General features: G+C 52.8%; 12 protein-coding genes across 12 annotated transcripts; 5 read left to right on the top strand and 7 right to left on the bottom strand.

The window, feature by feature from the left end:
- Positions 1–14: 14 nt before the first annotated feature.
- Positions 15–1,385, bottom strand: BO80DRAFT_419772 (MAM33 family protein). Its single transcript, XM_025718319.1, has 5 exons — positions 1,138–1,385; positions 850–971; positions 735–793; positions 158–684; positions 15–99 (listed from the first exon to the last, which is right to left on the bottom strand). The coding sequence occupies exons 1-5, from the start codon at positions 1,331–1,333 to the stop codon at positions 74–76; spliced, it is 930 nt and encodes a 309-aa protein (XP_025569425.1). The 5' UTR covers positions 1,334–1,385; the 3' UTR covers positions 15–73.
- A 141-nt stretch (positions 1,386–1,526) lies between these two features.
- On the bottom strand, positions 1,527–2,513 carry BO80DRAFT_419769 (translation machinery-associated protein 16). The gene is made up of 3 exons (XM_025718318.1): positions 2,159–2,513; positions 2,020–2,104; positions 1,527–1,968 (listed from the first exon to the last, which is right to left on the bottom strand). The coding sequence occupies exons 1-3, from the start codon at positions 2,325–2,327 to the stop codon at positions 1,686–1,688; spliced, it is 537 nt and encodes a 178-aa protein (XP_025569424.1). The 5' UTR covers positions 2,328–2,513; the 3' UTR covers positions 1,527–1,685.
- Positions 2,514–2,811: 298 nt separating this feature from the next.
- On the top strand, positions 2,812–5,079 carry BO80DRAFT_439692 (putative exonuclease; the record flags this gene model as incomplete). Its single annotated transcript, XM_025721089.1, has 3 exons — positions 2,812–2,823; positions 2,861–2,979; positions 3,027–5,079. The coding sequence occupies 3 exons, from the start codon at positions 2,812–2,814 to the stop codon at positions 5,077–5,079; spliced, it is 2,184 nt and encodes a 727-aa protein (XP_025569423.1).
- An 808-nt stretch (positions 5,080–5,887) lies between these two features.
- Positions 5,888–7,290, top strand: BO80DRAFT_280130 (Fig1 domain-containing protein). Its single transcript, XM_025714921.1, has 4 exons — positions 5,888–6,190; positions 6,242–6,310; positions 6,360–6,687; positions 6,739–7,290. Exons 1-4 carry the CDS (start codon positions 6,163–6,165, stop codon positions 7,115–7,117), a joined length of 804 nt encoding a protein of 267 aa, XP_025569422.1. The 5' UTR covers positions 5,888–6,162; the 3' UTR covers positions 7,118–7,290.
- A 365-nt stretch (positions 7,291–7,655) lies between these two features.
- BO80DRAFT_506407 (MFS transporter) lies at positions 7,656–9,891 on the bottom strand (the record flags this gene model as incomplete). Its single annotated transcript, XM_025724544.1, has 7 exons — positions 9,442–9,891; positions 9,207–9,393; positions 8,652–9,148; positions 8,016–8,598; positions 7,932–7,956; positions 7,824–7,833; positions 7,656–7,682 (listed from the first exon to the last, which is right to left on the bottom strand). The coding sequence occupies exons 1-7, from the start codon at positions 9,760–9,762 to the stop codon at positions 7,656–7,658; spliced, it is 1,650 nt and encodes a 549-aa protein (XP_025569421.1). The 5' UTR covers positions 9,763–9,891.
- A 1,257-nt stretch (positions 9,892–11,148) lies between these two features.
- On the bottom strand, positions 11,149–13,252 carry BO80DRAFT_430193 (rRNA 2'-O-methyltransferase fibrillarin-like protein). The gene is made up of 5 exons (XM_025720657.1): positions 13,064–13,252; positions 12,965–13,012; positions 12,734–12,915; positions 12,411–12,679; positions 11,149–12,363 (listed from the first exon to the last, which is right to left on the bottom strand). The coding sequence occupies exons 1-5, from the start codon at positions 13,143–13,145 to the stop codon at positions 11,289–11,291; spliced, it is 1,656 nt and encodes a 551-aa protein (XP_025569420.1). The 5' UTR covers positions 13,146–13,252; the 3' UTR covers positions 11,149–11,288.
- Positions 13,253–13,802: 550 nt separating this feature from the next.
- On the top strand, positions 13,803–15,007 carry BO80DRAFT_394769 (RING finger domain protein). Its single transcript, XM_025717290.1, has 2 exons — positions 13,803–14,058; positions 14,116–15,007. Exons 1-2 carry the CDS (start codon positions 13,839–13,841, stop codon positions 14,925–14,927), a joined length of 1,032 nt encoding a protein of 343 aa, XP_025569419.1. The 5' UTR covers positions 13,803–13,838; the 3' UTR covers positions 14,928–15,007.
- Positions 15,008–15,053: 46 nt separating this feature from the next.
- Positions 15,054–16,667, bottom strand: sld2 (the record flags this gene model as incomplete). The annotated part of the gene is made up of 2 exons (XM_025723032.1): positions 15,054–16,447; positions 16,526–16,667. The coding sequence occupies 2 exons, from the start codon at positions 16,665–16,667 to the stop codon at positions 15,054–15,056; spliced, it is 1,536 nt and encodes a 511-aa protein (XP_025569418.1).
- A 293-nt stretch (positions 16,668–16,960) lies between these two features.
- BO80DRAFT_430191 (sucrase/ferredoxin-like domain-containing protein) lies at positions 16,961–17,986 on the bottom strand. Its single transcript, XM_025720656.1, has 2 exons — positions 17,598–17,986; positions 16,961–17,551 (listed from the first exon to the last, which is right to left on the bottom strand). Exons 1-2 carry the CDS (start codon positions 17,892–17,894, stop codon positions 16,976–16,978), a joined length of 873 nt encoding a protein of 290 aa, XP_025569417.1. The 5' UTR covers positions 17,895–17,986; the 3' UTR covers positions 16,961–16,975.
- A 708-nt stretch (positions 17,987–18,694) lies between these two features.
- On the top strand, positions 18,695–21,828 carry BO80DRAFT_430189 (putative C6 transcription factor). Its single transcript, XM_025720655.1, has 5 exons — positions 18,695–19,681; positions 19,759–21,037; positions 21,097–21,398; positions 21,445–21,531; positions 21,582–21,828. Exons 1-5 carry the CDS (start codon positions 19,055–19,057, stop codon positions 21,651–21,653), a joined length of 2,367 nt encoding a protein of 788 aa, XP_025569416.1. The 5' UTR covers positions 18,695–19,054; the 3' UTR covers positions 21,654–21,828.
- Positions 21,829–23,223: 1,395 nt separating this feature from the next.
- BO80DRAFT_430188 (endo 1,5-alpha-arabinase) lies at positions 23,224–24,750 on the top strand. The gene is made up of 4 exons (XM_025720654.1): positions 23,224–24,104; positions 24,152–24,339; positions 24,386–24,414; positions 24,459–24,750. Exons 1-4 carry the CDS (start codon positions 23,308–23,310, stop codon positions 24,564–24,566), a joined length of 1,122 nt encoding a protein of 373 aa, XP_025569415.1. The 5' UTR covers positions 23,224–23,307; the 3' UTR covers positions 24,567–24,750.
- A 131-nt stretch (positions 24,751–24,881) lies between these two features.
- BO80DRAFT_369632 (SDR family NAD(P)-dependent oxidoreductase) lies at positions 24,882–25,684 on the bottom strand (the record flags this gene model as incomplete). The annotated part of the gene is made up of 2 exons (XM_025716406.1): positions 24,882–25,071; positions 25,122–25,684. The coding sequence occupies 2 exons, from the start codon at positions 25,682–25,684 to the stop codon at positions 24,882–24,884; spliced, it is 753 nt and encodes a 250-aa protein (XP_025569414.1).
- Positions 25,685–25,772: the final 88 nt, after the last annotated feature.

The raw sequence follows: 25,772 nt of genomic DNA, 5'->3' as shown, positions 1-25,772 counted from the left end.
CTTATTAATCTTAAAGCGTCCTGGACTGCTCGTTCGTGAAGAACCGATGCACCAGCTGGTCGATGTTCTGCGTTTAAGCAGCAACGAAGTTCTTGACGTCTGTGGTTCCGTTAGATCATGTCAAAGATGTAGCGTCAAAGGTCTCCAGGTGACTTACTCTCGAGCCAGCGAACGTACTCCTTCTGCTCCTTAACCTGGATGTAGTCGGGGATCATGTTGGCAAGCTCGGCGTTGATGCCCCTCTCGTCAAGGTAACGCTCCAGGAAGGTCTGCAGATCCTCATCAAGGTTCTCGAAAGGAGGCCCAGCGTACATGCTCTGTCTAACCCAGTCCTTCTCGGCGGTCTGGGCGTGGGCCAGATCAGGCTTGTTGAAGTACGAGACTTCCTCGATCTGGAACAGGCCATCCTGAGCAACGGTCTGGATCAGAAGGGAGCCATTGCTGGGCTTCTCGATGGTGATGTTGACACGGGCAGGGAAGCTGGGCTCAAGGTCACGGTCGAGGTCCTCGCCTTCACGGTCAGCGGGGGCGACACGGTCCTCGGGGTGCTGAGAGACATTGCCAGGGCGGCCCTGGTTGGCGGGGTTGTGACCCTGGAAGTCGAGCTCGTCCAGAGCAGCGTCATCGAAGTCCTCCTGCTCGCTCAGGTTCTGAAGGTCGGCGACGGTGAAAGTGAGGCGGATCCTATCGAAACTGTTAGTGTCGCGGTAGAAGACGATTGTCGTGAGTCCTACTCTTCGTTGCCGAACTTCTTGGTCAGGACGACCTCCTGTTCGCCGGGAACATCCTTGACCTGTACACGGGTATGTTAGAATGCAATCGGACATTCAGCAGAATCTCTGTACACACCTCCCAGGAGTTGTTCTGAAGAACATACTGAATGTTCTGAACGGAGGATTCGAGGTCCTCGAGGCCGGAAGCCTTCTCGTGCTTCAGCTCATCCTCAAGCTTGGCGACCAGCTCGACGTCACCTAGCGTAGTCCAAAGACCAAGGTCAGCATACACCTTCTGGTTATTTGCAATTGCGAGCTACAACTGAAGCTCTGCTTTTTTCGCAAAGGGGAAAAACAAGACGAATCTTCCGGTTTATTCTTTTCGTGCAAATATCTGAAAACGCGCAGAGTATTTATTCCATACCTTCGGCAGGGGACTGCTTGAATGCGCGAGAGGTTGAGAAAGCAGCATACGAAGGTCTCGTAACCTGCTTCAGAGACGACTGGAAGGCATTCTTGGGGACGGCGGAGACCGGACGGAAAACAGCGGGGCGGGAGATAGCGACGGAGCGCGAGACAGTGCGAGGCACGGAGCGAGCGAGAGTGCGAAGGGACATCATTTTGAGGATGGTGATGAGGATGAAAGGGCGAGTGAAAAAAAGTTGAGAGATGATGAAGGATTGGAAGAGGCGAGCTGATGATGTTACCGGTCCGTCCGCCAAGACTGGAGCTCCTGCAGCAGCCGCCTGGCCAATCAATGGCCGCCATCCCGGCTCATGCCATTCAAAGGTTGCCATGAGAAAGAAACAAAATAGAAAGCCTTGGATTGAACCAATAGGTATTCGTGGATATTAACTAGCTACAGAAAACATTCGACAAACACTTTTGAAGATATCTATGTGCAATCATAACGCCGTTATGCCATGAATCTCCGCGCATACTGATCCCATAATGAAAGTGCAAAAAGAAGCCTTAGGACATGCCCTTGGGAGGAAATGCTGAAGGTTGTTTCGATCCCTCCTTGGTGATCCGGATAAACTTCATCGTACTGAGTCCAGACCAGTCGCCGTTCCACGACGCAAGTGCCTTGAGCACACCCTCGTCACTAAAGTCGGGCATCCAGAATCCCGTCTTAAACTCCCGATTCTCAACGTCTGTCCGCTGCAACAGGGCTTCTTCCCTCTTGCTCGGCGGCCGGCCCTTCCGTCTCTCGCTCTGTAGTTGTTCGATCTCGGGCACGCTGCGGTTGATATACCTGTTGTCGTTCATGAGTCTATGGAAGCTTCAAGCTGACAATAGTCCGCACCTGACGACGACATCCTTCATTTCCTCCTCTGACATGGGTTGGGAGCCTTCCGGAATGGCCTCGTAGAAATATGCGATCCGGTCCACTATACACAGATTAGACGCGCCAGATCCGAAATTATAATGATAGCAGTAATCACCGTATGTCTGTCTTCCCCGCGACATATTGGCCGAGACACGAGCGACTCGATCGTCTCTGGCATTGGCTCGGCGCAGTCTCCTCGCATCTCTGCTGAATTCATGAAGAGCCTCGACAGCGCCTCGCTTCTTGGCGATATGCTTATGAACCTTTTGAAGTGTCTTAGGCATGGTGGCGAATGATTCTACAAAGTCCTGGGCTCCTCCTCGAAGAATGACCAAAAATTTCGATCGGATAGTCGAAACTTCATTTTCGTCTTTTGCGGCGGATTTCTTTTTCGTCTGGCAGAAAATAAAGGCGGTAGAATGGAGGCTCAATACCGCCTTTATTCGGCCAATCAGAAGCGTGGGTACTGAGTCGCCCCATCGCGTCCTTGCGCGTCGGAGGACGAGGGGAAGGTAGCATTCCAACCTTGTTGTTGTCTAGGTCATCATCGGGTGCCACTGTTTAGGGGGTGGTCCAGGCTTGTGCATCGCTTGAGCACTAATGTCCCATGTTCCCATGCCCGTCGTCAGATTTGACTCCTAGCACCAACAGACACCGGCTGATGTCTGTTTTGGCGGTGCAACTCCCTAGAACGAGTATCCTATCTAAAGGAGCTGACAATGGGCATTAAAGGTGATTCTTTACAGCCCTCGGCTGGGAGGGATCTGCATGGCTTACTCAGTACATAGGACTTCATGGCCTGCTCAAGTCGATCCAGAAACCATGTAATCTGAAGAAGTTTAGTGGGCAAACCCTTGGGGTCGATGCATATGGATGGCTGCATCGAGGTACGGTCGCCTGTGCGGTGGACTTGGTACTGGGCAGGCCTAGCAGAAAGTAAGTATCAAGCAGCCATCTTCGCTATTTTGCTTACACGACGGCAGACACATTGATTTCGTCCTGAACCGAGTTCGCATGCTCCTCTACTTTGGTGTGACGCCTTATCTTGTCTTCGATGGTGATGAGTTGCCCAGTAAGCTTGGAACGGAGGTGGAGCGCCATAAGAGGCGGCAGGAGAGCAAAGCCCTCGGATTGGAACTTCAGCGAAAGGGACGGACTGCGGAGGCATACCAGGAATTGCAGAAGGCCGTGGACGTGACCCCTTTGATGGCCCGCGAACTGATAGAGGAGCTGAAGAAAATGGGCGTTCAATACGTGGTGGCACCATACGAGGCGGATGCGCAACTGGCTTATTTGGAACAAGAAGGCATCATTTCTGGGATCATCTCAGAAGATTCGGACCTGCTCGTATTCGGTGCGAAGCGATTGTTATCCAAGCTCGACCAGCACGGCGACTGCATTGAGATTAATCGCGCTGACTTCTCGGCTTGTCGAGAGGTAAGTCTGATTGGTTGGACCGATGACGACTTTCGACGCATGTGTATCCTCAGTGGCTGCGATTACTTGCCCAACATTGCACGATTGGGATTGAAGACAGCCTATCGAAGCATTCGGAAATACAAAAATGTTGAGAGGGCACTGCGCATGCTTCAATTTGAAGGACAATACCACGTTCCCTCCAATTACCTGGACAACTTCAGACAGGCGGAGCTTACGTTCCTGTATCAGAGGGTGTTTTGTCCGAAAGCTGGGAAACTAGTGACTCTCACTGCACCCGAGTCTGATACTAAGCTAGAAGACCTCACTTTCATTGGTGATGATGTGGATCCTGAGATTGCGGTGGGAGTGGCTCGTGGTGATCTGGATCCGACGACGAAGGAACCTCTTGTGCTAAAGCCATCAGTTGCGGAGAAACTGGCCGATAAAAGGCTTACCAACACCATAAACCGGCGACAGACACTAGGCTCATCTGCCGAACTCAAGCCGAATAAACCCATCAGCTCCTTCTTCACCCCCAAACGAGTTCCGCTGGCGGAGTTGGATCCGAACAGTCTCACACCCTCTCCGAGCCAGCAACGACTTCTACAACGCCATGCCAATAGCTCATGGGACAGTGTTCCTGCACCGTCCCGGCCAGGTCTAGTCAGATCTGCTTCGTCCGTGGGATTAAGCAGGCCCTCGAGTCCACTAGTCAGAAGTGTCGAGCGCAACTCCTTCCTGGCCCAGGCCTCCAGATTGTCGAATCTGCAACCCGCTAAACGGCAAAGGCTGTGTTCCGATGCGGATGAGACCAGCCTGCCGAACCTGCCCGACTGTCGCAGCAGATTCTTTCCCGGTACCTTGGACGACTCCAGTCCGAGCGCACAGAAGACTACTCGCACGAAGAAAGCGCGCAAGTCTACCTTGGACGTTTTCTCAGATGACTCTGCAGAAGATTTGATGTCACAGCTACCAGACCCTGTGCAGGCACCCAAGGATCAGACACGCACTGTCGATCCGAATCCTTCTACTGCAGACGATAGTACGCTTGAACAGCCTGCAGTCGCTTCTGAGCCTGGTCCAGAAGTCGGGAAAGGGCAAGCTCCGGAACAGTCCACCACTGACCAAGCTTTGGGGTCGAGCTCAAACCCTGTTAATCCCAGCCCCTTGCGTCGGCAAAGTTCTGCGTTGCTTTCAAGGTATGTCTTTCAAGCGGGCAATTCCTCCGTCAGTCCCCGAAGAGGTGGCCCTGGTGGCGAGGATTCCCAGCCGATTTCCTTGAATGAGCATAAGACGACTCCTAGCGTGCCACACAGCTCGAAAACCCCACCCAGACGTCAGCGGACAACGCCATTGCAGCGCTTAGGCCAAAGTGCCTTGTCTCGGTCTCGATCACTCAACTGCGTTTCCCTAGCGGCTTTCGGTACTTCGAAAAGACCCACGACCCCGGGAATTGGAAATCGTGAGCTCAAGCCTGTGCAGACCTTGACCACTCCCAGCCAGGGCAGTGAAGACATGATCATACCGGATAGTGAGGATGACGAGAGTGACGAGATACATACGCAAAAGACCGCTGTCTCGTTCGACGTCCGGCGGTTTTCCTTCATGGGGAAATAAGCTCTTCTTGGCAAGCTACGTTGGGTCCCAGTGCAGCTGCATCTTATGCATTGGCGTTCTTTGGAATATCCTTACATATGCTTCTGGTGGCTTTAGGATGATCATCTGGTATAAGAGGCGAGGTGTCTAGACTTTAGAGGATTGTCATTAGCATCTGTTTCACTTGTATACTCATTGGGCGGTATTGGCGACCGGGGATGATGACATATGGCGGGACACAGCGGGACCTAATAAATAGCGTTTGCCTTAATCCGTGGCGTGCCTGGAACTGACCGCATCGTGTTACTTTTTATAATTCGTGGCACTGGGCACTGGGGAGGGAGGCTGGGAGATCAGGTGCTGATAACAGCAGATCGGTGGGGGGCCCGATCCGGCTAGCGTTATCGGGGGAATAAGTGGGGGCCACGCGGGTGGGAACAGGCAGGCGGTGAGGGTGGTTACTGGGAAACGGACGGCGTAAACAAAGACCAGTGGCCCAGCCTCCCCAATTGGGCCGCCCGCTGAGTATACGCCCAGTCCCAGCCTCCTTCATTATCACCACCACGATCGCGGTCGCAATCCACCCACCACGCCAGACTCGCTCGTTGTTGTGTGCTATTCGAGGGCCCGGAGGTTTTGTCTAGCTACGATTGCTTTCTCTCACTCCCCTTCCACCTCTCCCTCCCCTTCACGCCCCTGCAATTCCCCAGTTCCTCGTCTCCGCTTGCCTCTTTTCGGCATACGGCAACCCATCTGAACCCACACGACGGTGCATTACTTTTTCTCTGCTTCTAACTACCCTTAGATTGCCCAGGGTCCATTGCGGGACGAGCATTCTTTCGATCTCCGGCATCATTCCTTCTTCTCGCACACGTTTCGTCACATTCCATCCAACCGTATCGGCGCATTCTTCACACCCGCTCATTACACCTTGTGATCTGAGAGCTAGTCGACTCTCAGAGTCCTCACCTTGTTACAGTATCAGACCGCTCGTCGTCGGGTGGTGTCCGACAGAGTGAGCCGCACCGGACGCTTAACACTCCTTCTCGGAGTCCCGAGAAGCGAGTCATACTGTGAGAGGAAAGGACCGACTACCGGACCGAGATGGCAGGAATAGGCGCCAAGATATCCCGTATGCTTGCAAGTCATTGGGAAGAATGTATCAGCTGACATTGGCATCCAGGGCTTCTGCCGTTAGTCGGGTATCACCACGTGCTGATGGTTATCATCGCAGTTGCCATCATTCTTCTATGTATGTCAAACCAAGCCAATCCGACTCAGGAATGTAGCTAATTGTCTAGCTCTACTATTGGCCGGGTGCTCATCGTCCTCCCCACAAATTCCCGACATATTCCTGATCTCACTATACTATGAGCGCTATAAACCGACGTTCAATCTCGCCCAGGTCGATCCCGGAGTAGTGACGGCAACGGCGAATATTGTGGGAGGGGCACAAATGGAGGTTCGCGTGGGCTATTTCGGAATCTGCGTGCAGCCAGACGACGGATCCTACATTTGCAACTCGAATGCGACAGCATTGGCGGAGATTGTTACGGTTGATCAGGACCCATTGAACCTGATTTGGGTGGCGTCAACATTCAAGGATGCGGTTGTGTTTCCATACCTTATGTATGTTCTCTTTTCTTTCTTTGACCCTGCAAATCCACTAATTCTCTTCAGGATCATTGCCGTCATTCTAGCCTTCTTCTGCTTTATCCTGCTCGCAACCTTCCCCGGCTGGCACGATGAGCTAGACGCCAACGGTGCCGAAGTCGAGTCCAAGCCCTTCCCATCGCGGCCGGTCTCCCAAGCAGCACTGGCCCTTATCTTCGTGTCTTCGGTATTTGTGCTTGTCTCTGTGCTATGGCAGCACACGGCTTCCGTAGCCGCAAGCACCATCGCTCAAGACATGGGCAACGGAAGTGTCAAGAGTGGCGTAGGAACGTCCGCCATGGTTCTTGGCTGGTTTGGATTCGGTCTCCTAGTGGTCGTGACAATAGGGCTGCTGGTTATGATTCTCAGCATCAACTTGATACAGCAGTTGACAGACGAAGCATAGCCCCGCATGGCCTACGTTTCTTATATTCTTATTGTTTGGTTTTGGCTTTTCTTTCGACCCGCTACACACCCCCTCCTCCCCGACTTAACGACACGAATACATACGAACGGCACAGCATGAATAATTACGAACGACCTCTGATTTTGAATGGATATGTTATGGATTATATGGACACGGATACGGATATGGGATCTTGAAGGAATGCATAATGAGCATATTTGGGCGGCCGACGGCTTTGGAGACTATCTATATCTCCCACTTTTGGTCTACCGATTGAACAAAATACGAACCCAGCTCACTGAACAAATGAACCAAACGATTGAATCTAGTGATTTGATCTGATTTTTATACACTTTTCCGTCTCTTTGTACATTCTGCCAGTTTGACTGTTGTTATTGATGACCCCATTATTGATCTGTATAAAAGATGAGCATTTATTGTTTTTACCCTGGCTTTATTGGTACTTGATTGGTTAGTTGGTTGGTTGTTGGGAACAGGCTGGTATCGGATGGAACTTTGCATGATTATTTTAGATACGTTATGGCCTAGACTGCAAATGAAATACCTACAAGTATACTAGGTCGTCATCTTATGTTACCAGTATCAGTGATCTCATTATTTTTAGAGAATGAAAGCCAAGCCACGCAAAATGGGCAAGGAGAACTCATTTTGTCATCGAGTCAACCTCTTGAGTATCCGTACCTACATGCATACAACTATTTCCAGAAAGACAAATATGCAAGCTCTTGATCATAAACATCATGAATAAACCCTAGAAGCAGCCAACATCAAATATCATGTCTCGCATACTTACTCGCCATCCTCAACCTCTTCCCATACTTCAACAAGACAAACGGATACGGGACAAACAGGACACACAAACACCCCAGCAACGTACACGCCCACCCGACCCCCAAATTATGAAACATAGCGGTCGCGAACAACGGAAACCCCGCGCCAAACGACGATCGCATGAAATCGTTCCCGGCGAGGACCGACGCCGCATACTTGGGGTACGCATGGGCCTGATAACAGAAAATACAATTGAAGATGAGACAGCCACCCACGGAGAAGAGCATGGAGGCGATGATGGGCACGATCCAGTGGATGGAGGCGAATTGGCCGGTCCAGCCGAACCAGAAGAGGGAGATGGGGAGGGCGAAGGCGCCGATGCAGGCGGGGGGCAGTTGCATTTCGGGGACGATGTTCCAGTTGGCGTCGAAGTGTTTGGTTTGGTATTTGTATTTCCAGTAGAAGTAGCAGGGGATGGTGAGGCAGCAGGTGGAGATGAGGATGCCGAGGAAGGCGAGGCCGCTTTGGCCGGTGTTGAAGCCGTGGATTTCGCTGAAGACGATGGGGAAGGCTTCGAACCAGATGTAGAGGATGCCGTAGATTAGGGCGATGTAGAGGTTCATGAGGAAGACGATGGGTTCGAGGAAGCAGAGTTGGAAGGGGCGGACGAGGGCTTCGAAGAGGACGTCCTGTGGGTGGGTTAGTGGAGGGATGGAGGCTAAAGGGAGGGAGGGGGGCATACTCTTGGTTTGACGTGGGATATTTCAATCTCGGCCTCGCATCTGTAGTTGGAGTTGCCAGTGACCTGGCGGACGCGACGGGCCCGTCGGTAGAGGATGTTGGGTGCGTAGGTCTCCGGGAGGAAGAAGAAGAGGAGGACAAAGGCGAATCCGGAGACACAGAGGAGCTGCCAGATGGTCCATTTCCATCCTTCTGCTTGAGCTGCGAAGCCGCCAACCAAGGGACCCAAGACAGGGGCGGAGATGGCAAATGCACCCCAGATGATGATCATGTAGTCTCGTATTCTCGGATTCCAGATGTCTCCCATGGATGCTGCACCCGTGGCTAAGGCCGGGGATCCGATGAATCCAGTAAGGAACCGAAATGCTAGGAGCATTCCGAAGTTTGTGGCATAGATGACGGCGAACTGGAAGAAGACGAAGACGAACAAGGTGAGGACGTAGGTAGGGCTTCGACCGATAGCAGGTAACTCTGACAAGGGAGACCAAACCATCGGGCCTTCACCAATTAGCTTATTGCGCCGATACTTAGCAAGTATGGCTGATGGGAAACGTACCTAAGCCATATCCTAGCACGAACAGGGTCAGTCCGAGTGTAGCGGCCACTCTGCTCACTCCAAATTGCTCGCAAACACCAGGGATGCCGGGGGTGTAGATCGCTGAGCCAATATATATGGCGAATGTCAGAAGCCAGATTAAGCTGCTGACGAACAGCTTCTTGAATGTGCTCCAGTTCTGAGGGTTCTGCAGCTCGTTAGCAGTGCTAATGTTATCTCGTGAATCTAGACGCACTTCCGAATCATCTGCTTCCTTCCAGTCAATGACAATTGGGGCACTGGGGTTGGGATTTTCTTCATCCACCCCCACACTCCGAGCTGTCGATGTAGATGATAGGCGACGGGAAGCTCTGGACGCCTGCGAAAGGACAGTATAGAGACCCAAATTCTCATGATCGCTTTCAGCGACTGCCGCTTCTTCGTCCTTGACCTGCTTTTCTGTCTTCAGGTACTCGGTCCACATGCCTGTGTCGATCTCCTCGGGATAGCGCAGCCATCTTTTCCCACTGAAGATGCGGACTAGCTTCCCAAACGCCGAATCTCGAATGGTCTCCATGATCTGAGCTAGTCAATCTCGCTTCCCCAGGAGAGCAATAACGCACTGGTTCTATAACCAGGATCCATCTGAGGAGACATCACTGATTTATAAAGGCAAGGCCCGGTGGCAATCATAGCTTTACTGAACAGGCCCTCTGTTCGATGAACTCTAAAGCAAGTTTAACTGGTGGGCTTCTATCATCAGCGGGTTATAGCCGTAATACCGCGATAAAGCCGTAAATCCGATGGAAGCCGGGTTGATAACTGCTGAGTGGGCACTGATCCGTCGGATTTGAATAGGTCTGGAACCGTATGGGTGACTTCATAGGAGGGTGAATTAGTGATAGCACGTCACTTGTTGAAGAATACACTGCGACCTTCTGAATCATTAGTGGTGACGTCACGACTTGTGAACTTTCTAGACACATGGCGGCAGAAGATTTATCACTGAGAGACTGGGGTGTGGTATAGTGCATGGTAGCTTGAGGTCCAGGTCCGTCATCACGGTTCCTGTTTCCTGTCCGAGCTGTGCTGGCATACTGGCAGAGTTGGTTTGTATGATAACCGTAGATCCTGAAGCCACTCTCATTAAGAAGCCAGCGTTAGCGTTTGATATGACTTGCCCATCCACCTCGAAGCTATTCGAGGCAGTAAAACACTCGCCAGCCGGAAGTTGCCGACCAGGGCATTGGCATCGCCTTGACATAAGGTTTTGCGGATCTACCAAGCTTTCGGATAGTCCACACTGCGCCTCGGAGGCGTGTCACAGCTTGCTTAGTCTTGACTCATAGTAGTTGTGTCAGCCTAGTATGGCCCCATGACACATCATATACGAGTCTAGCTATTTCTCGATCGTTCCTGGATAGAAATTGAGTGTGGTTGGATCTGAGGGCGAGCGCTGCTGACGTGGTCTCATGTCAGTAAGGCATGGACAGAGAGAGATGTCATCTAGATTGGGAGGAAGAAATGGACTTCACCAACCAAAGCTCGCCCATACGTTGGTTTTAAACCTTACTTCGGGACTTTAACGAAGAACGTGAAAAGAAGCTGTCCAAGACTCGGATACCTGATAACTGGTATGATGTCAGACCAGGAGCAAACTGGAAGCATGGTTCAGGTAGGAGGACACGAGAGGATGAGGAGTATGGGAGGTGAAGTGAAATCCGTGCGGGATCCATTCCTACTGCTTCCACCCTCGGAGAGATCCCCAAGAAGACAGGTGCAAGGTATTCATAATTGATATACTAGCTATCATGAATCCTTTCGCCCCGATACAGACTTCTATTCGCTAACATCTTACAGAACGCATCGATGGGCGTGGGGGAGGATTTGTTGGAGGGGAGAAAGTGTCTAGGACACGGAGAAGATATAGGGTTAGGATGGTAGTCTGAATCTATGCCGGGGCATGACTATCAAGCATTGAATTGATTCATTGATAATTTGCAGAAATCAGGCCTAGTAGAACTAGCATCAAGCCAGCAATGCAAGCAGCATGCAGAACGCAAAACGCAATGCGCCATGTGACGTCCATCAACCATCGACCTCTTAATAATTCATCACCGGTCCGCCACCCCCGCTGTTGCCGCCCGGCTTCTCTTCGTAGTGAATCCCCTCGTACCCACCGCCATAATCGTCCAGGGACCGATATCCTCCCGGAGGTCCGGCATCCCGACCACGCCCTCGGCCACGCCCGCCCCGGCTTTGGCCTCGGCCGCGCGACGTTGACCCACGCCCACGCCCGCGATATGACCCCCGCCGAGGACCGTCATCATGGTGATGACGGTTATTGCCTCCATAGCGCGGGTTATAGTGTGGTCGGCTATGGGGCGGCCCGTCCTGGGTCTGATCCGGATACAGGATTTCTTCATCCCGTTCCTGCTGGTGGCGACGTTTGTTATTCTTGTTCGGGAACTGACTCTCCCACTCGCCCTCGTTGGGGTTCTCTTCTTCAACGCGAAGGACCACCTTCTCGCCCACGACCGTCTCCAAAGTCAAGGCCTTGTCAGCAGGGACCGGGTGCCAATTCTGGATCTTGCCAGCGTCAATCGGGCGCGCGCCTTTGCGCACCGCCAGGACCACCACCGGATGCGGGTTCTCCGTGTAGTACTTCTCGGTGGCTGGCACGGGCGTCAACCTTGCAGCCCAGACGCGGTTCTCAAAACACGCAGTCCCGGTGACCTGCCAGTTCAGCTTCTTGCCGATGCCACCAACCTTATCAAGAATAGACCGAGGGGCTGGACGGGGAGTGATTAGTATGCTGTTGGCCATGTATTTCAGATCATTAGAATCAGCAAGCCCAAAGGGCAGCATAGGGTTCAAAATCTGGCGGATCAGTCGACCAGAATCAGTATTGGAGATGAGATAGCCGGTGTAGAAGATAGTCCGCTTGATGCGTAGTCGGCCGTACGGGGATTTGGCCCGGTTCATAGCCGCGTTGCGGATAGAATGATTATGAGAGTTGATCATACGCTGCACTTCAGCGGTTTCCATTACAGGGGCAAGGTACATCGATCCTTCCGCTACCTGGATGACCTCGGAGCTGATGGGCTTTCTCGCGCCATTCGGCCCGGACTGTAACCTGCGGTTTAGCTGCTCAAAGTAATCCCGGAAAGCTTTCACACTGCAGCGTATCAGTATGCCATCAGCCAACAGCAGAACCAGACTCACTGCTTCACGCGATCTTCGTAAACGCGAATCTCTTCAGCCTGGTCGTAAGTGAGAACAAGGTCTTCCAAGAAAGTCTGCTTGAATTCCATAGTAGTGGAGAACCGTTGGCTCCTCGGGCCAACCTCAGGCTTGAGGCAAATGAGATCAAACTCCAATTTCTTGCTATCCACCATACGGCGGAGGAGTTCCGAGAAATTATTCTCACCGCGGCCGGTCAGCAGCACCGTAAGGGCATCTTTCTGCTCCATACTCAGCTTGACCAGTTGCACCTATGACGAGTCAGTCGCAGCCCGCATATCAAACACACATCACTTATGTCGCACAATCTGCTCATTCCACCATCCCTCCCAAGCCCGTGCCTCTTCCTTCTCCATACCATCACCAGTCGCAGCCAGCAACTTGGGGTCATGCCACCAGCCGCCATTCGCAAAGCTCTCATAAGCCTGCAGGAACCCAATAGTCGGGCCATTCCATAGCTGCGGATTCGGAAGCGGACTCAAGAATACTAGACGGCGTTAACTCGACGCGCCGCCAACCCGGGGCCCCCTCCTTACATGTGTTGTCGAAATCGTAGACGTGAATAGATCGAACCTGTGACACCACTAATCGCCATATGTTAGCACAGCTGCAGCGATCGCAGAACCAAAGCGTACCTGGAAGTTCTTTGTTGATGATGGACCATCGCCTTAAGCTGGTGATGGTCCGCGACACGGAGCCATGGGCCTGGACGCGCATGGCGGCTGCGTTTTCGGTCACTACAGCTTTAGCAGATCTCATGTTCATCAACCATAGCAATCAGCAGTGTATCGTTAGTGCTTGTCTCTACATAGGAAGTAGGACTCTCGCCACAGCGTGCGTGCGACTAGGAGGTTTGCGCGGAGATTTTGCCAATATGCCGGCGATCAGAGGGTGGTCTCCGACATGTCTTGACCGCTTGGTTCCTTCCGCCCGCACATTACATACCTGCACGGCCTGGAGTATTGCCACGTACACCGCAGTATATCGAGCATATTATGTTCAAGCTTGAGGTTCAAGAATAGAACAGATTTTCGTGGCCTAAAATTATTCAAAGGTTATAGTATCTATGGTGTCTACTATAAGCTCTAGTTGCTAGAGAAACACCAGTCACTGTAACCATAAAGCTCCAAAACACCATCTTCAACAACTACTATATCGTGGCAATCCACACCTCCGTGGCAATACGTATTCTCCAGCCGATGCCGTCCTACCACCCCCGCCATAACCGCGTCCCGTACAATTCTGCCCGTCAAATCCCATTCATCGCAACCTATCAGCAGCGAAACCCACACCAGAAGGCGGTCACAGCACCATGACGTCCCAGGCGGTCAGCCATCCGTCGCGATAGCACTACTCCATCACTCATGATATCCGTTCGACGCCACCTCTTCGCAGTCGGATATCAATCTCATGTCCCATGATGTCGACTTGCAACAGGAAATCTTACAAAGGACGCTGCAAGAGGTAGCGCACAAGGAAGGTGACAATGAAGGCGACAAGGAAGCGAATCCGTGCGTGATCTGTCTCGAGCCGGTCTCCGAAGCCGCCGTCGCGGTGCCTTGTCGACATGCGAATTTCGATTTTCTGTGTTTGGTGAGCTGGTTGGAGTTGAGAAGAAATTGTCCGCTTTGTATGTATATTTTTCTGATTGGTTGGTTTTGTTGGTGCTAATTGGTCTTGGATTTAGGTAAAAGTGAAGTCACTTCTGTGAGATATGATCTCGACAGTCCCAATGGGCATAAGGTCTATCAACTCCCGGTAGTGAGCGCTACAGCCTCGTCCTCTCATGCATCTGGGGCCTCATTGCATCGTGCCCCGCGTCGTCCGCGTCGTCCCCGTCCATACCCTCGTCCAGACACCCAACAACCTCCCGACGACCCGCTCCGCCGCCGACAGCATATCTATCGCCACCAACTCTACTCCCTGCGAGTCGGATCCAATCGTATGTCGCAGTACCGCGAGCTGACACCTGAACGATTCAACCGCGAGGAAGATCTCGTCTCTCGGGCCCGGAAATGGATCCGACGGGAACTGAAAGTCTTCGAATTCCTCAACCCCGAAACTGAGGAGCCTGCATCTGGTCGGGTGGCGCGCGCCGGCCCGCAAAGGCTCGAGAACCGACGGGGGAATAATGCGGAATTCCTGCTCGAGTATATTATTGCGATCCTGCGCACCGTGGATATTAAAGGGAGCGCCGGACAGGCAGAGGAACTTTTGCGAGATTTCCTAGGGAGGGATAATGCGCGCCTGTTTCTGCACGAGTTGCAGGCGTGGTTGAGAAGTCCTTATTCGTCGCTGGAGGACTGGGATCGTAATGTACAGTATGAAGATGTTCGGGCGGAGGAGCCCGATCGGACATCTACCCCGGTGTATCGGGGGCGGGGGAGGGTGTCGAAGCCGTCGAGTCCCTCGCGGGGACGGTATCAAGGGAGGTCTCGCGATGCATTGGCTCAGGCCAGACGGGTGCAATATGCACGGGATCGGTATATCCCCGATTGACGGCTACTTGGTGGATGGGCCCGTGGATGATATGGCATGACAATAGACATAGATACTCTTCGATTGACTGGTATCTCGACAATTATGTGCGTAGTCGTTGCTCGTAATTCTGACAACGGGGTATCTTTATCTTCTACCGAAACGCCTGCCGCCTCGCGCTTTGGTGTTTTTGTTGCACAATTTCAACGAACGATAATTGGCGTGCGCCGCAGGATTCACCTTCCGGGCACGAGGCTTCTTTTCCTGCTCCTTCTCCTGCTCCTTTGGTTTTGGCTGCGGCGACTTCTCCTGGCGTTCCTCCTGTGGCTTATCAGCCGCTATGGCCTCTTTCATCCTCTCCGAGAAGCTCTTGCTTCTCGCAGGTTTCGACTCGTCATAGTCAGGGTCAGAGTCAAAGTCCGGTTCAGACATGGTATGAAGCGACTCGACCTCGTCTATATCGTGCGCCTCGGCCTCGGGGGCAAGATGCTGCGTCTCGGGGACGACAGTCTGTTCCTCATCGAGATCCTCCTCCTCATTATCTGAACCCGGTAATTCAGGTTCTGGTTTCGGCTTCGAAACCACCGGCTTCATGCGCACTTTGCGCGTCGTGCGCTTCTGGCCCTTCTTCTTGAAGATCCAACTCGGCTCGTCGGGTGCTTGACTATCACCCACATCATTCAGTGCCGCTTGCTCTGCCTCGATCTCATGAAGAACGTCCATGTCATCCTGCATCTGCTCTTCTTCCATATCGCGCAACCCCTGTACCAGGGCTGAAAGTCCTTTGCCGACGAATTGCGGTCTCTTCCGAACAGCAATAGGGCTGAGTCCACCCTCGTTGCCGGTGTCATACCGTCCTGATGTAGATCGTCGAAGGAAGGAAGGGGTCTCTGATTCAGCCGGGCCCTCGTTTACTTCCTCCGGTTCTGGCTCGTTTCTAATGTACGCGGGATACCTGGGGCCCTCGTTCTCCATCATAGCGTAGCGCCATGTAGTCGGGGTCGCGAATAGAGTCGAAAGCATCCATTTCTTCCCGGATGATGCGGGCGTTCGTTGCGCTCGGGGACTTTCTTCCCCTTCCTCCTCCTCTGCGATAGTATCTAATTGATTCCGTCTTGACGGGGTCTGAGCAGCCGTATCCCGGACGCTCGCCATTCTGGTTGCTGAAGGGGTGGCAGTGCTACCGCCCGACTCGGAGAGGAGGTCAAACAGACCGAGTGCCTTTCCATCTCGCTGGGGAGTGGGACCAATGGCTGCTTTCAACGGTGATTGATGTGTGCTGGGGCTGAAGAGTCTTCGTAGGACGGAGGGCGAATCATAAGGGTCAACTTCGGAGGGATGTGATGTTGCGACGCGGGACTTGGAAGGCGTTTCGAATATCCCTTTAGCGGCTTTGCGAGGTGTTGAAGTGGTATCCGTGTTCTCTGGTCCGGTCGGTGATGTGTGCTTTCGCTTTTTAAGGCGTTCTTCTAATTTGATGGCTTTCTTCTCGTTCTTCGACTCGAGGGCTTTTAATCGGGAGTATTCTTTGTATTTTGCGGCTGAGGCACAACATATTAGTCGGACCAGTCTGGTAGCCAGTATGCGAATGTAGTCATCATTAATTAGGAGAGAAATACCTATTTCAGGGACTTTCTTGATATCATTCCGTTCCGCCTTCTTCCCCCCGTTTGCGACCGCAAACGCTCTCTCCCATTCCTTCAGTTCGGCGCGTAAATTGGCGGACTGGGTTGCGATCTCCGGAGCGATGACGGCCGCCATTATTGCATATTGACAAGGTTGCTCAATGGAGATAGGATAAGGATATGCTATTGGTAGTAGGAATGCTATCGGAGGAAGGGGTAAACCGTGCGTTGGGAGTGCCGTGGTAATGGAGCCCCGGCGGTTGGTCCGTCGCGTGCGCGAAATCAATTAACGCGGGTCCAGCGCGGGTGACGTAGCGTGTTTGACCACTTTTCCATGGGATTGTAAGCCATTGCTCGGTCAACATTGAAGTAGCGTTGCTCTTATTACTTGATGTATTAGTTCTAATCATAATTTATCTATTTATAGTAAATTTTCGCCGTGTATCACCAACTCGTCACGCCCCGACTTCTATCGAATCCTCCTCGCAGCTGCGACTCGGGGTGTACCACTTTCCCCTGCAAGAGGGTGTATTTGACGACTCCCTCACAATGCTCTGGTTTGATCCTAGCCAGCCAGATCATCTGCTCCTGCTCTTTGCGATAGATCAGGACATTCGCGGAGAACTTGTGTCCGCCCACATGTGATACAAAGAAGATCCCCACGCCACCGGGGCGCTCGTCGTTGGCATCGCGGTATAGCCCGAGAGGGCGCAGGTGTCGCTCCAGCTCTTTCTTGATCAATGGGGCCGTGATTCCGCAGCGGGCGTCCCGTCGTCGGTGAGAACACAGCAGCACCATGTAATCGTACTGGCAGGGTCGGGGGGAGAGTTTGGACTCAGGGTTGGCGGGGATGCCGTTCTGGGACAAGGGAGCGTCGATGAAGCGAGTAATGACATCGTTGATGTCGCTTCGTTGGACGGAGTCGATGAAGGTGAATGATGGTAGCAGCAGAATTGTGGCTCCTTCGGACTTCTCGTCGGTGTCTGGGGATTCGAGATTCGAGGCGGAGACCATAACGCGCTGTTTCTGTTAGACAGCTGCATATCACAAGGATTGAGAGACATACGCCATGCTGCGACTTGTGAGACGACTCATCAAACGCTTCCATCAGAGACCCCTTCTCATTCTCGACCTTTTCGGTCCAATCCGACTTGCCTGTTGCGACCAGGACATGGGTGTGGAATTCCTTGATGTGACCGTACAGCGGCCTGGAGGTTTCAACCTTCACTTTGGAGGGAAATTGCACCGTGCAGTCGGCGCAGTCTTTTTTGCAGTCTGGACCGTCTTCGTTGGGATCGACAGTGGGAAAGATATAGCTGTCGTTGCGGATGAGGCCACCGCGCGAGAGGAGTGAGCGGAGCATTGCTGAAGCTCAGGTAGCGAACTGAACGTAGGATGTCGATGACTGTGTCTTGAGTATCTGCGTATTTCGATAATAGGTCGCGAATAAGAAGCAGCCTCAATCATCGCGACCGTGCCTAACAGTGGCACTCATCCTGATTTATATGGCCGTCAGGCTCGGAGATGCTGTGTGAATTCCCCGAGACTATCCCCTATCCCCGACCAAGTCCTTGGAAATCCGCGTGCCTGCTAGGCAGGCCATGTTCTATCTTTGCTATCGTGATTCATGAAGAGTCATCGTATATAAATGGCACATGAGTACTAGTTCTCGCCAATCAGCGCGATGCTAATTAAGGTGGAACTCCGTAAAGGTCGATGCCATTGCGCCGGGCAGCCAGTCTTACCACGCTATAGGGACGGGCACTGCTGCACTAGGCACATGGTAATAATTTCCACATTGCGACCAGAATTTCTTTGAATGGAGGAGATTATCTAGATTCTAGAATCTCTCGGAACTAGGTTCTTGCTGAGTTTAGTCCAATGTCTAGTGGAGATGGAATCCGGGTTGTGCGGTTCCTTTTTCCCAAATTTCTGTAACCGTGTTAAGCTTATAGAAAGTTACTGGACCCCTGGAGTCCCTTCACTAGGCCTAAAACGGCAAGACCACTGGCCGTCTCAGTGGCTGCGACTCAGATGACTAACGGGAATGGTCCACGGAGGATTGAGGCGCAGTCATCGTCGAAACTGCAGTGACTGAGAATTGTCTTACCTCGGTCAGGGGTTCTTCCCGTCTTAACGAACCCCCGCACGGCTGGGTGGTATCTGGAATTGTGAACAACCGCGCAATTGTTGCCCATAGCCCAACCCGAAATACTCCATCAGGTTGGCTAGTTTGATCTCTGCCTAAATCTGCCAGAGAAAACGATTGGACCCAGTCGGAGATCGTTGTCGTTCTGGGGATGGGGTGAAACGGGGCCGGGACAGGCTACCAGATTGGGAGAAGAGGGCCGGTGGGCCAACCACGTAAGCCACCGCCCCGGAGGCCCTCGCCCAGTTCCTTATCTGAACACCGACCGACCCGACCGATGACCCTCGGCGAGACTCAGAGGGGCGCCTAGCAACTCTTCGCAAGTTCTCCCCTCCCCATCAGTTGTCTCCGATGAAAGGTTTCCCCCCAGTAGGATGGCCGATTTTCACCAGCCGTTGGGGGCTCCTGACCTGGAGCCCCCGCCGGAACAACAGCGGGTGAGGAAGCGTCGCAGACGGACCATGGCGTGTATGCAGTGTCGCAGCAGAAAGCTCCGCTGCGACCGTGAATATCCTGTCTGCAGCCGCTGCCAGAAGAGCAAGACGCCATCCAAGTGCACTTATGAGGATGGCTTTCTCTGGCAGCAGCCCAATACAGTGGCCTCGCCCGTTTTCTCCGAGCGAGGTCCCACAACCACGGTGCAAATGCCCCAAGCTGATCGGGCGACTGCCCACCCTACCCCGGACTCGGGGATAAGCAGTTTACCGTCTCGGTGTCATCCCTCGCTCCCCGTTGAGGAAAAACGGGATAAATTTCTGGAAACCGTCCTGGGCGCCCCCAAGGCTGCCGTCAATCAGGAACCGTATGTCACCACCGACCTGTTGCATCGTCACCATCCCCCGGAGGCCCATCCGGTCACACATCCTCATCCAGACGAAGACGATGATAGTCCCCCTTCGCCTTCACATCAATTGGACGTCTCCCCTCGAATCATGATGCGTGGGAAAGAAACCAAGACCCGCTTCAACGGTTCGGGCATTTTTGCCAACCTTATCGCACAGGTAACCGTTGCTCCTATCCCTTGCTTCAATCCCTTTGTCCTCGGATCAACCATTGGTCAAATGTTTACGTCTTGTAGTTCCCTGACCTCAGGGCCTTTGCGGAGGAGATCCGTCAGGCCAGTCCGCATTTGTCTGCATTACGGCCCGATCTGATGAGAGTGAGGAAAGGCATCTGGAAGAAGAAGCCTCTGAATACCCCATTTCCTACGCCCACCACCAGTTCGATGATCCCAATGCTCCCCACCCGTGCCGTGGTGGATGAGCTGGTCGTTCTATATTGCACCTACATCGAATCGGCCCATCGGATCCTTCATGTCCCGTCGTTCCTCAAAGAATTGGATGAATTCTGGGCGCAGAGAGAATCCCCGGATATGGTCTCGCCAATCTTTGTCGTGCAGCTCCTACTGGTTTTGGCTTGTGCATGGAACTTCGCCGATTTCCATACCCTGCAGGTGAAGAATGAGGGGAATCTGCAATGCTATACGGCCGTCGAGTGGGTCCTGCATGCAGAGAAGTGGATGGACAATGCACACATCAAGCGACCGGAGCTGACCAGTCTCCGCCTCAACACGCTTTTGATCATCGCTCTCAACTTCCATGGCATGAAACGCAGTCAGGCTTGGCTCGCTACGGGCACGCTCGTCAAGCAAGCCATGATGGCCGGCTACCATCGGGATCCAACCCGATATGCTCGGATCTCCGTTTTCAACATGGAAATGCGCAGGCGCATATGGACCACCATCGTTGAGCTTGATCTGCAGGTGTCTCTCGAACGAGGCATGCCGCCGTCGCTCCAGGAGGCTGATTACGACACAGCTCCGGCGCTCAATATCAATGACAGCGATATCGAAGAGGGCAGCACCGAGCTGCCAACGGCCAAGTCATTGGACGTCATCACTGATTGTTCCTTCCAAGCGGTCCTCGTACAATCCCTTCCTCTGCGACTCAAAGCCTGTGCGTTGATGCACTCCCCGCGGATCAGCTGCCGGTACGATGATATCCTACATCTGGACTTTGAGCTCAATCGACACCTCTCAAAGATGCCCCGGTGGTCTATCTCGGACATGGACGACTTCCAAACCGCCCACCGCGTGCTCCTCATCCGAGCCCTATTGGAGAACAAAATCGGGCATTCTCTGTTATCTATCCACACTCCGTTCGCCATCGAAGCCCCAAAGGATTCCCTCTTTGCCCCGTCCGCTCGGGCTCGCCTAGAAGTGGCGTCGATGATTCTATCAACGCAGCGGCGCTTACGCGAAACATCGCCGCAGCTGTCTCTCGCTAACATGGGAGACTGGACCATGCAGGCTTACTGCACGATATGCCAACTCCTACACCAGGGACAAAGCGACAACGGTATTGAACCCTTTGGCTTCCATCTTTGGCTTCCATGTCGAGTGACTAATCCGTAGTAGGCTCTTCCACATCACTCACCCGAACCCTCCCCGGGCTCCCCGAGTCCCTGATCTCCTTGGTGGAGGTGGCCTTGGCATGCCTCGAATCCCGCCTCCTCCTGGTGGTCAAAGGGGCCAAGGAGTATTTCTTCATGTCGACCATTGTAGCTCTGGTGAAAGTGGGCCTGTGGCCAAGCCAAGCGCAGATCTATAAGCAGGAGGTCGTCGAGCGAGTGATCATGTTCGCCCAGACCCTTTTTACCCGACATGCCAATTGCACCCATCTCGGCGACTGGGGATTGGGCAACTTTAAGACCAACCAAGTAAGTATTCAGGAGACTTGGTTTTCTTGACTAACATGCTGTGAAGGTCCCCAGCTTGAACGCGGGTCCTGGGATGCCTCCGCCGTTTGTTCCCGACATGAGCATGGCGCCAACCCCCGGCTTTGGCATGATGGTAAGCTAAGATGCTGCTGAGCTGCTGAATGCGAACTAACCAGACTATAGCCTCCTGGCGACCTCGATCCCTTCCTCGATGCGTTCGATTGGGGTGATCTGACGGGGATCACCTTTCAGTAATGATGTAAACACATCTCATGCCATAGTCCCTCAATCGTGATGACTGTATGTATTGTACAATACATCTCTGTACTGTACCCGTATGCCTTTTGTACATAGTATGATAATGAGATGGCTGCATAGCAGACGATCATTGAGGCGCAGTGACGACACGAACGATCCCGAACAGGAGGATCCGCAGCGATGTCAATAGTAAGTCATTGGGACATCGCGATCGCGGGACATGGGCGGAAAGTGGATCGCAGATCATCCCTCGGATGATATCAGAACCACCCACAGCACCCTGAGTTGATACCTGGATAAGTAAACATGCGATCACTCGACTGCAGGGATCTGATTTAGACAATTTATTCCAGCCCTGCAGGTTCTCTACCCCGTTCTTTGGCAATAAATGACGTCGTGGGTGTGACTGAACTCCATGTTTTGAAACCTGAGGTGTCAACCTGGAGAGATCTTGATGTTCCCATCAGGGCGTGATGAATCAATTGATCATAGCATGAGAAGGCTGCTGAGTTGATTGCCCAGAGGGATAAGATAGCAACTGAACAGAGGCAGTGGCGATTATGATGAGCTCAGCCAACAACAGATCGGTACGTAGACTTTCTGTGGCTCCTGGCAGCGCATCATTCTATTTATCTGCACCAGAGTGATTGCAAGATGCTCTTATGTAGCTCTAGTTAGTTATGCAGAGATAGGAGTGAGTCAGCGGAAGTAGTTGGGGAACATCTCTTTCCCGGTGTTTAAGGAAACTATCACTTCCCCACTCGTAGGGCAGCATTTTCACCGGCTGTGCGGTATCAAGATAAATACATTGCCATCAATTGGCTCAATCACTAACTAGCGAGCTAATGCGACAGAATTTTAGCGGGCGCACCTGGTGATAGGAACCATGTTAGGCAGGCAACACTCTTTAGCGGTGCTTAGCGGATGTGTATATCCTGGTATTGATGTATCGTATGAAACCCGTACCGCTGCAGGGCATGACACGCCTTGGGGATCCGGATTTTCAGGGTTTCCTTGCAGCCGGGCTTCTGATTGGCTGCAACCGTGCAAGCCACGCCCGATCAATACGGAGAATACAGCCGGGATCTGACGGTTCCAACGAAACCCGCAAAGTCAATTGAAAGGAAGCCTCCGTCATAGATTCTGGTCCAGGTCGATGGTCTTTGTTCAGCAGATACATCATTCATCTGGTTTGGGGTCAACCCACGCTAACGTTCCCTGCCATTGTCCCCTTAAAGGGGCAGCCACCATGCACCATTTGCCCATCACAGCCTCGTGGGTTGCAATCTCTCACCTTCTGTGTTGTCTCTTGTCAGCCCGTCCGACAGCTAGTTAAGCCTTGCTGGCTCCGTTAGCCCGTTACTAGCCTACTTGATTCGATACCACCAATCACGATGCGCACGGGGTGCTGCATGGCCTCCTGAGCGAGGCGATTCAAGTTATCTATCTGCCTTGTGATTGTTCCTCATGGGGGCGGGATCAATTCGGCCCCAATTCGCTTAACCCTCAATCATTGCCTGGCATATATCCTCATGAGGTCCCCGGACGCCCGCCCGCCCCTTTGTCATTTACGCACAATTTTTGTTAGCATTGTGACTTTCTAAGGGCTTTCCCCGTGCCACTCTTTTGACATCATCTGATATCCTGCACTATGTGGCAAAACGCCATCTCCATTCTATGCTTCCTGCTATATGCAGTGAGCGCCATTCCGACAGCTCCCACGCCGAGCGCATCCGCGGGCATTGACACCCATTCCTTTTCCAAAACCACCGAATATCCTCTGCCCAACCTGGGCAATGTGGCCGCGCATGACCCCAACATCATCCAGTATGACGGCTATTTCTATCTGTTTAAAGGCGGCGTGCACATCCCCATTCACAAGTCCCGCACCCTGGATGGGCCATGGGAAGAAGTCGGTACTGTCCTCGACGAGGCCAGTGTGATCGACAAGCAGAACCGTACACGCCCTTGGGCTCCGACGACGGTGGAATGGGAGAACCGTTTCTATTGCTTCTATGCGATCAGCGAGTCTGGCAGTCGCGATAGCGCGATTGGAGTCGCTTCCTCTGATTCCCCCGAAGGTGGAAACTGGACGGATCATGGCGCTGTGGTCAACACGGGCAAGGGTGATCTGTCTGATGTCTATCCCTACACGGTTTCCAACGCGATTGATGGCGCCTTCATCAAAGATCAGAAGACCGGAGAACCTCGTCTGCTTTATGGGAGCTACTGGCATGGCATTTTCTCGGTGCCTTTGGCCGAACATCTCCTGTCGATCAAAACGCCAAAGAAACCGGACGCGACCAACCTGGCGTACGTCCCAACGGCCAAAACCAAGCCCATCGAGGGATCCTTCATGACCTACAAGGCGCCGTATTACTATCTTTGGTTCAGCCATGGCAAATGCTGCCAGTTTAATGTCCACAATTTTCCACCCATGGGAGACGAGTATGTGCACTAGTTCTGTGAATGAGTTGATACTGACGATTGTACAGATACAGCATCCGCGTCGGCAGATCAAAGAATGTGACCGGCCCGTTTGTGGACAAGGATGGTCGTGAAACCCTCCAAGGAGGGGGTACCATTGTCTACGGGTCGAACCACGGGGTTGTCTATGCTCCGGGTGGTGTTGGTGTGCTGTCTGGAACTGGCAGCGAAGCAGATGTTCTCTATTTCCATTACCGTATGTGTTGCATCCACAATACTTGGCGAATGCTAACCCATTGCAGTCAACACTTCAATTGGATTCGCACAAGGAGTAAGTACTGTCCATCTCAGCATGAACCTGACTAACAATCTCAGGATGCCCGTCTGGGATGGAACTATCTGCATTACGTAGATGGATGGCCAAAAGCCATCGAGGGGTATGTTCATGCCAATGGCAGTGACGCGCAGAACTTCAGGAACTAAGGGGACTAGTAAATCTACCAAAAACGCTACATCGAGCGAAAGCAGTGGCCGGATCCTTCGACCGGACCCTACGCTAAATTCACTAGCCATGCTGTGTATGTGCTTGACCTTCTCCACTTTCCTAGCAGAAACTCATAGTTGAAGTCATTGGCGCATTCCTGTGGCTGTCCTGATAGCGTCGACGTCCGGGTATGCGTGACAGGAATGGGGCCATTTGCAGATTGATCCTGCGGGATCCAACATGGGGCCAATTTTGAAACCAACATGTTGGTTAGGAGCAACTACCGACAGATGACCCTAGGATCAGGACCAGGATTACGGGTCCCATCCGCCGTCCACACTCAACACCCCCCCAGTGGTATACGAAGCGGCATCACTGAGCAAGAACAGCACGGACTGGGCCACCTCATCCGCCGTGCCCACCCGAGGGAACACCGTCGGCATGGTGTTCAGCTTTCCCTGGATCGCAACCGCCTTGTCCAACAGTGGCGTCTGAATTGACCCACTATCCTTGTCAGCACAAAGCCCCAATCTTTAATGACAAGGACTACTCACGGTGCCACGGCATTCACTCTGATGGCTGGTCCCACCTCCTTAGCCACACTCTTCGTCAAACCAACAACCCCATGCTTGGTTGCCGAATAAGCAGCATGCAACGCAAAGCCCCTGATGCCTTGGATGCTCGCCGCATTGACAATGCTACCCGTCTGGCTCGTGTTTTGAATGGCCTTAATCTGTGCCCGCAGACAATACATCGTTCCAGTCAGATTAACTCTCAACAACATATCCCACTCCGCATCATCCTGCTCCGTCAACGCCCCAGTGCCGTGTTTGCTGCCAATCGCACCGGCCATATTGGCAGCGCCATCGAGACGGCCGAAATGACGAACCGTGGCATCAATCCAGTCATTGACGGACGTGACCGAGCCCACATCCACCACCGTGGTGAGGGTATTGTCGGTATTAGCGTTCGGAAGCTGAGCCAGTGCATTTTGAAGCGCTGCGTCGGAGATATCGGCGAGCGAGAGACGAGCGCCTTGCTCGTGCAGTTGACGGGCCACGGCGAGGCCAATGCCTGCGAGGCCTGTGATGGCGTAGACCTTGTCAGTGAAGGTCATTTTGTGTATGTTTGTATATGGGATATGATGTACAGCGGGTTATATCCTGGAGTTCGGTAAAGATTCTCCGTGTGATAGATTAGCGATA

Source organism: Aspergillus ibericus, assembly GCF_003184845.1.
Source record: "Aspergillus ibericus CBS 121593 unplaced genomic scaffold BO80scaffold_86, whole genome shotgun sequence".
Lineage (NCBI taxonomy): Eukaryota > Fungi > Ascomycota > Eurotiomycetes > Eurotiales > Aspergillaceae > Aspergillus > Aspergillus ibericus.
Note: the sequence above shows the minus strand (reverse complement) of the source record. Positions and strands in the feature narration are given on the sequence as shown.

What these genes read in the sequence shown, in the direction of transcription:
- BO80DRAFT_419772 (XM_025718319.1), bottom strand. Translation starts at nt 1,333, where the DNA reads ATGATGTCCCTTCGCACTCTCGCTCGCTCCGTGCCTCGCACTGTCTCG. An exon ending in TTCAGAACAACTCCTGGGAG is followed by an intron (nt 794 to 849) that starts GTGTGTACAGAG and finishes ACCCGTGTACAG; the next exon opens with GTCAAGGATGTTCCCGGCGA. An exon ending in AAGAAGTTCGGCAACGAAGA is followed by an intron (nt 685 to 734) that starts GTAGGACTCACG and finishes CAGTTTCGATAG; the next exon opens with GATCCGCCTCACTTTCACCG.
- BO80DRAFT_419769 (XM_025718318.1), bottom strand. Translation starts at nt 2,327, where the DNA reads ATGCCTAAGACACTTCAAAAGGTTCATAAGCATATCGCCAAGAAGCGA. An exon ending in GCGGGGAAGACAGACATACG is followed by an intron (nt 2,105 to 2,158) that starts GTGATTACTGCT and finishes ATCTGTGTATAG; the next exon opens with TGGACCGGATCGCATATTTC. An exon ending in ATGAAGGATGTCGTCGTCAG is followed by an intron (nt 1,969 to 2,019) that starts GTGCGGACTATT and finishes GAACGACAACAG; the next exon opens with GTATATCAACCGCAGCGTGC.
- BO80DRAFT_280130 (XM_025714921.1), top strand. Translation starts at nt 6,163, where the DNA reads ATGGCAGGAATAGGCGCCAAGATATCCC. An exon ending in AGTTGCCATCATTCTTCTAT is followed by an intron (nt 6,311 to 6,359) that starts GTATGTCAAACC and finishes CTAATTGTCTAG; the next exon opens with CTCTACTATTGGCCGGGTGC. An exon ending in GTTGTGTTTCCATACCTTAT is followed by an intron (nt 6,688 to 6,738) that starts GTATGTTCTCTT and finishes AATTCTCTTCAG; the next exon opens with GATCATTGCCGTCATTCTAG.
- BO80DRAFT_430193 (XM_025720657.1), bottom strand. Translation starts at nt 13,145, where the DNA reads ATGCGCGTCCAGGCCCATGGCTCCGTGTCGCGGACCATCACCAGCTTA. An exon ending in GATGGTGGAATGAGCAGATT is followed by an intron (nt 12,680 to 12,733) that starts GTGCGACATAAG and finishes GACTCGTCATAG; the next exon opens with GTGCAACTGGTCAAGCTGAG. An exon ending in TACGAAGATCGCGTGAAGCA is followed by an intron (nt 12,364 to 12,410) that starts GTGAGTCTGGTT and finishes GATACGCTGCAG; the next exon opens with TGTGAAAGCTTTCCGGGATT.
- BO80DRAFT_394769 (XM_025717290.1), top strand. Translation starts at nt 13,839, where the DNA reads ATGTCCCATGATGTCGACTTGCAACAGGAAATCTTACAAAGGACGCTG. An exon ending in GAGAAGAAATTGTCCGCTTT is followed by an intron (nt 14,059 to 14,115) that starts GTATGTATATTT and finishes TCTTGGATTTAG; the next exon opens with GTAAAAGTGAAGTCACTTCT.
- BO80DRAFT_430191 (XM_025720656.1), bottom strand. Translation starts at nt 17,894, where the DNA reads ATGCTCCGCTCACTCCTCTCGCGCGGTGGCCTCATCCGCAACGACAGC. An exon ending in CTCACAAGTCGCAGCATGGC is followed by an intron (nt 17,552 to 17,597) that starts GTATGTCTCTCA and finishes TAACAGAAACAG; the next exon opens with CGCGTTATGGTCTCCGCCTC.
- BO80DRAFT_430189 (XM_025720655.1), top strand. Translation starts at nt 19,055, where the DNA reads ATGGCCGATTTTCACCAGCCGTTGGGGGCTCCTGACCTGGAGCCCCCG. An exon ending in TTGCCAACCTTATCGCACAG is followed by an intron (nt 19,682 to 19,758) that starts GTAACCGTTGCT and finishes TACGTCTTGTAG; the next exon opens with TTCCCTGACCTCAGGGCCTT. An exon ending in GCAACTTTAAGACCAACCAA is followed by an intron (nt 21,399 to 21,444) that starts GTAAGTATTCAG and finishes CATGCTGTGAAG; the next exon opens with GTCCCCAGCTTGAACGCGGG.
- BO80DRAFT_430188 (XM_025720654.1), top strand. Translation starts at nt 23,308, where the DNA reads ATGTGGCAAAACGCCATCTCCATTCTATGCTTCCTGCTATATGCAGTG. An exon ending in TTTCCACCCATGGGAGACGA is followed by an intron (nt 24,105 to 24,151) that starts GTATGTGCACTA and finishes ACGATTGTACAG; the next exon opens with ATACAGCATCCGCGTCGGCA. An exon ending in TGTTCTCTATTTCCATTACC is followed by an intron (nt 24,340 to 24,385) that starts GTATGTGTTGCA and finishes AACCCATTGCAG; the next exon opens with TCAACACTTCAATTGGATTC.